This window comes from Alligator sinensis, unplaced genomic scaffold (assembly GCF_000455745.1).
Source record: "Alligator sinensis unplaced genomic scaffold, ASM45574v1 scaffold1434_1, whole genome shotgun sequence".
Lineage (NCBI taxonomy): Eukaryota > Metazoa > Chordata > Crocodylia > Alligatoridae > Alligator > Alligator sinensis.
In genome coordinates, this window is record NW_005843168.1 from 156,355 (window position 1) to 161,607 (window position 5,253).

Genomic DNA, 5,253 nt, shown 5'->3' on the forward strand with positions numbered 1-5,253 from the left:
GGGGCCCCTGGCAGGGCGGGGGGGGGGGCCTCCCCGGACTGGAGGGAACACGTTGAGCCGGAAGCCGAAAGCAGAAGTAGGAGTCTGGGCGGGGGAGACGTCCCAGAACAGCCCCCACCCGCCCTTCCTGGAAACTTCCTCTTCCCCCCCGCCCCAGGGCAGCTAGAAAGAGAACTGAGGTCCAGATCCCCCCAAACCCAGCCGTCCAGGCACCCAGACCCCTCCCTGCAGCCCCCATTCCCCTCCCAGAGCTGAACAGGCCCCAGATTCAGCTGCGCTGGTATACTTGGAAATACGGTAGTAGGGGGATTACCGTATGGCTTGTAGCACCGCACTACAAAAATCGACCCCCTTGAGTTCCCCCCCCAGCTCCCCTCCCCGAGCTGCAGAGATCCCGGGCATCTGGGCCCCCTCACGGTGTCACCCCCCTGAGAACCTGGGCATCCGGGCTCCCAGCACCCCCTGCTCTCACCCCCCATGCCCGTCACCCTCCAGAGAACCCAGGTGTCTGGGCTCCCAGCACCCCCTGCTCTCACCCCGAGCCCCCACTTCCTCCCCAGGGAACCCAGGCATCTTCCTCCCAGCCCTAGCTACCAACCACCGGCCCCTGTCACCCACTCCTGAGGGTCACATCCAGGGCCTGGGATGCACCCAGCTCTGGGGTGGAACAGCTGCATAGAACAGCCCTTGGGGGAAACTTACCTGGTGGCCTGATGCACCCAGCTCTGGGGTGGGGCAGCTGGAAGCAGATCCCCAAAGACACTGCCTCCAGTGGGGATACATCCGGCCTCAGGATGTGGCCAGCTCTGGGGAGGAGCTGGCAGCCAAGTGGAACAGCCTGGGCCTGTTTGGGACAGGAAGTGGGGGGGTCTGTCCGGCTGAGGACCCTGGGCCAGACAGGGCTGCAGCCAGGGCCCGGGATGGCCGGTAAGTCTTGTGGCCGGAAGGGGAAGTGGGTGACATGTGGCACTGGCTGGGCTCAGCACGTTCCCACGAGAGCCCTCAGATCCCTGGCTGGGGGGAGAACCCAGGCCTCTGGGCCCCCAGACCGCCCTGCTCTCCAGGCTCCCGGCACCCCCTTGCTCTCCCCTTCCTAAACCCACTGCTTTTGAGCTGGACAGAACCCAGGCATCCGGGCCCCTGCTGTCACCCCCCAGCCCCCACTGCCCCCCCCAGCGAATCCAGGCATCCGGGCCCAGAACCCCCACTCATGGGACAATGACCAGATCCAAGCTGAGATTTCTTTATTGTAAACCCCGTACAGTTCCGTGCGCGGCCCCCTTGGGGCCAGGGTTGTCGGCTGGGGATGTGGCCAGCTCTGGGGAGGAGCAGCCAGTGGGAACATATAACAGCGGACATCAGGGGCCCAGATGCAGCCAGCTCTGGAGGGGTTGCAGTTGTGGGGGTGGGGGTGGGAAATGCATACACATAACAACACATAAGAAGGCTCCTTTCAGTGCAGCCAGCTCTGGGGTGGAGCTGTGGTCACATGCAACAGGGTTTGTTCACCACCGAGATGCAGCCGCTTCTGGTGTAGGGGAGACATAGAACAAGCCTCACACAACAGGAACATGCAGCCGGCTCTGGGAGGGACCACGAGGGACCCAGCCACAGATAACACCACACAGAGCAGAGTTCATTCACTCCCGCAGCCAGCTCCAGGGTGAAGCAAGATGGGGACAGCCACACGTAACACCAGGCTGCAGCCAGCTCTGGGGTGTTGCAATAAGGGGGAAACGCATAGGACAGGGCTCATTCCACACTGAAATGCAGCCAGCTCTGCGGGTGGCGGACAGCCAAATATAATGGCACACATAATAGAGTTCAATCACCACTAACATGCAGCCAGCTCTGGGGTGGAGGAATGAGAGACAGCCACATTATGGGAAGGCCTCCCATAATCCAGGTGCAGCCGGCTCTGGAGTGGAGCAATGAGGTGACCCAGCCACAGATAACACCATCCAAACCAGGGCTCATTTGCTAGCCAGATGCAGTCAGCTCTGGGGTCGAGCAAGGTGGGGCATGGCTACATATAACAGCACATAGAAAGGGCTCACATCACACTGGGATGCAGCCAGGTCTGGGGTGGAACAATACAGCCACATATAACAGCATACAGACAAGCCTTCCATAGCCAAGATGCAGCCAGCTCTGGGGTGGAACAATACAAATGGCCACACATAATGTCACCTATCACACCCTGATTCTGCCAGGTCTGGGGTGCAACAACACAACCCCCACACACAACCCCACCTATCCCCCCCGGATGCAGCCAGCTCTGGGGTGGAACACTACCGACAACCCCCCCCCACTACACCCCCCAGCTCCCCGTCCCTCACCAACAGTGGGTCCAGCACAGCAGTGGCAGCGGCGGGCAGCAACGCCAGGTGGCGCCAGGCCACATCCTGGCCCTGGGCAAAGCCCACCACGTGTGCCACATTGTGGGGGCCCGAGGCGACTAGCAGCAGGGCCAGTGAGGCCAGCGCTACGCGGGCGGCCCGCAGCTTACGGCGCCGGCCCAGGCGGGACCGTGCCAGGGCCTGGAGGCAGCCAGCTGTGCAGAAAGCTGCCAGCACCAGCGGCACGAAGTACAGCAGCATGGACAGCTCCAGGCGCAGGCCCAAGCGCAGCACAGAAGGGCAAACTGAGGCCAGGGTCCCATTGGAGGTGGAGGGGGTCTCGAGGGCCACCAGGGCTAGACCATGGGCCCCCACAACCCCCCAGAGCCCCCCACAGATGAAGCAGGAGTAGCGGGGCTGACGGTAGCGCCGGTACAGCAGTGGGTAGACGGCGCCCAGGCAGCGCCCAGCGCTGAGCGCGGCTGAGAAGCAGGCAGCGGCGTAGAGGGAACCCAGGTGTCCAAGGGTGGCCAGGGGGCACAGGGGGCCCGGCGGGGCCCAGCCAGGCCAGGCGGCTTCCAGGGCACGCAGGGGTAAGCAGAGACCCAGCGCCAGGTCGGCCAGCAGCAGGTGCAGGCGGTAGATGCGGCTGGGGCTTGGAGGGAGCCGGGCCAGGCGGAACAGGGCAGCACCGGCCACTGGCAGGCCCAAGGCGGCTGCCCCTGCGTTCACACACAGGCCCAGCCAGTCCGGGGTGGGCATGGTGGGCCTGTGGGGAGGAGAGAGGGGTGAGAAGGGACCCAGGCATCCCCCTCTCTCCCCCCCAATCCTGGAGCAGCGAGAACCCAGGCATCTGGGATGCCCCCTCCCCGTCCCATCTCAGGATGAGGGGAACCCAGGTGTCCGGGAGCTGCCCAAGGGCATGAGGAACCCAGGTGTCCAGGATACCCCCCTCCCAAACCCATCCCAGGGTGGGGAGAACCCAGGAAAGCCCCCTTCCAGATTCATCCTGGAGTGGGGAGAACCCAGGCACCCGGGAGACTGACACCCCCCGCCAGGACCCCTCCCCCAGCAGCCCAGCTCCCCCCCACACCAGTCTCACCCGCACGCCAGGTGCTGTACGTGGCCCCGCACCCACAGCCTCGAGGGTAATGGGCTGGAAGGGATGGAGACTTGTTGCCTAGAGACTGGCCCCGACAACAGGCCCCGCCCTGGGGATCCTGGAGAACCCAGGCGTCCAGGGGTAATGGTCCATAAAGGACATTTATGACTGTGGGGAGGGGGCGGGGAGCAGGAGGTGGGGCATGTGGCTGGCGTGTGGCCCGTACAGCACCAAGCATGGCTGGGGAAGGAAAACCGGGTGGTATTACACTCACCTGGGGCCCAGCAGCTCCACCCCAGAGCTGGACGCATCTTGGGCTCATTCAAGCTGTCCTGGACTCTGTTATATGCAGCTGTTTCTAGCCATTCCACCCCAGAGTTGGGTGCATGTTGGGTCTGATCAAGCCCTCCTGGGCTGTGTTACATGCAGCTGTTCCAGATCATTCCACCCCAGACCTGGGCGCAACTCGGGCCTGATCATGCTTTCTTGAGCTCTGTTACATGCAGCTGTTCTCAGTTGTTCCACCTCAGAGCTGGGTGCATCTTGGGCCCAATCAAGCCCACCTGGGCTGTTATATGCAGCTGCTTCTGGCCGTTCCATCCCAGAGCTGGGTGCATCTCAGGCCAGATGGAGCTCTCTCAGGCAATGTTATATGGCAGCGTTCTCCTGGACGCCTGGGTTCTCCACATTTCATGCAGTGGGAGTCCTGGAATCCCAGACACCTGGGTTGTCTCCCCTCCAGAGAGGGGTCCAGCAGGGGTCCCGGGCTCCCAGACACCTGGGTTCTCCGTCCTTCATGCACGAGGTGGGATGGAAGTCTTGGGCTCCCAGATGCCTAGGTTCTCCATCCTTCAGCCACAGCCGGGCACCCGGGTTCTGCAGGCAGCTGTTCTATGGGGCCGGGGTCCCGCGGTGCCCCCCAGAGATGGGTGCAGGGTGCTCAGTGCCGTAGGGCAGCGTACTGCACGCTGCCCCCCGAGTCCGAGTCCGAGTCCCAGGCGGGGTCAGGGCGGCGCACAGGGCGTACAGGCAGCACCAGGGAGCAATAATGGAGCTCGGGCTCCTCGGCTGGCCCCACATTCTCGTAGTCGCCCCGTGCCTCGGCCTGGAGGCAAAGGGCAAAGGGCAGGGGGCAGCCTCCTCGGTGCCCCTTACTCTTGACCTGCAGTCCCCTGCCCCACCCCCACACCTGCCAGTGCCCCTCACTCCCGACCTGCAGCCCCACCCTGGCTGGTACCTTCTGGGGCCCGTCCGGCTTTTTTAGGACACTGTAGACCACAGTGTCGCCCCGCAGCATTCTGGAAATAATTGGGGGGAGAGGGCAATAAGAAGCAGCCTGGACACCTGGATCCCCCCTAGCCCGGGCCCTGGACCCCTGGGTTACCTGGGGGAGGCGGCCGGCCCGTCATGGGAGCCAGGGGGGAACCGGATCTCTGAGTAGTTGAGGGCATCGTCAGGGGTCCCTGGGGGACCCGAGGGGCGGAACCCCAGCCTGGCTCCGCCCTCTTGGTCCCGCATCTGCACAGGATTGGGCCCAGATGCAGCCAGTGCCGGGGTGGCGCACGTGGCGTAACGTGGATCCCTTGATGCACCCAGCTCTGGGGTGCGGCTTCATGGGAACAGCCACATAGAATAACTCCCCCCCCCCGCCATGACCTCACCTTCTTGCGCTTGACCCGGAATGACCTTTGACCCCCGACCACCGGGACAATGTCGTTGGGCACCTGCTGCCGCTTCCTCCTGTGGGGGGCAAGGGGGTGACACCCGGACGCCTGGGCTCGTCGGGGGGGCGGAGCTGGGGGGGCCGGGCGG

At 64.1% G+C, this 5,253-nt stretch overlaps 2 protein-coding genes across 2 annotated transcripts in view; both read right to left on the reverse strand.

Moving 5' to 3' along the window:
* The window catches only part of FFAR1 (free fatty acid receptor 1), a 10,265-nt gene extending 6,443 nt beyond the window's left edge, over positions 1–3,822 (reverse strand). The window contains exons 1-2 of the mRNA XM_025194187.1: positions 3,716–3,822; positions 2,340–3,108 (exon numbers count right to left, since the gene is read on the reverse strand). Of these exons, the coding sequence (XP_025049972.1) occupies positions 2,340–3,101 (762 nt within the window). The 5' untranslated portion in view covers positions 3,102–3,108; positions 3,716–3,822. The remainder of the gene's footprint in view (positions 1–2,339; positions 3,109–3,715) is intronic.
* A 535-nt stretch (positions 3,823–4,357) lies between these two features.
* The window catches only part of CD22 (CD22 molecule), an 8,912-nt gene continuing 8,016 nt past the window's right edge, over positions 4,358–5,253 (reverse strand). Inside the window, exons 10-13 of the mRNA XM_025194188.1 lie at positions 5,103–5,181; positions 4,826–4,959; positions 4,679–4,739; positions 4,358–4,546 (exon numbers count right to left, since the gene is read on the reverse strand). Of these exons, the coding sequence (XP_025049973.1) occupies positions 4,382–4,546; positions 4,679–4,739; positions 4,826–4,959; positions 5,103–5,181 (439 nt within the window). The 3' untranslated portion in view covers positions 4,358–4,381. The remainder of the gene's footprint in view (positions 4,547–4,678; positions 4,740–4,825; positions 4,960–5,102; positions 5,182–5,253) is intronic.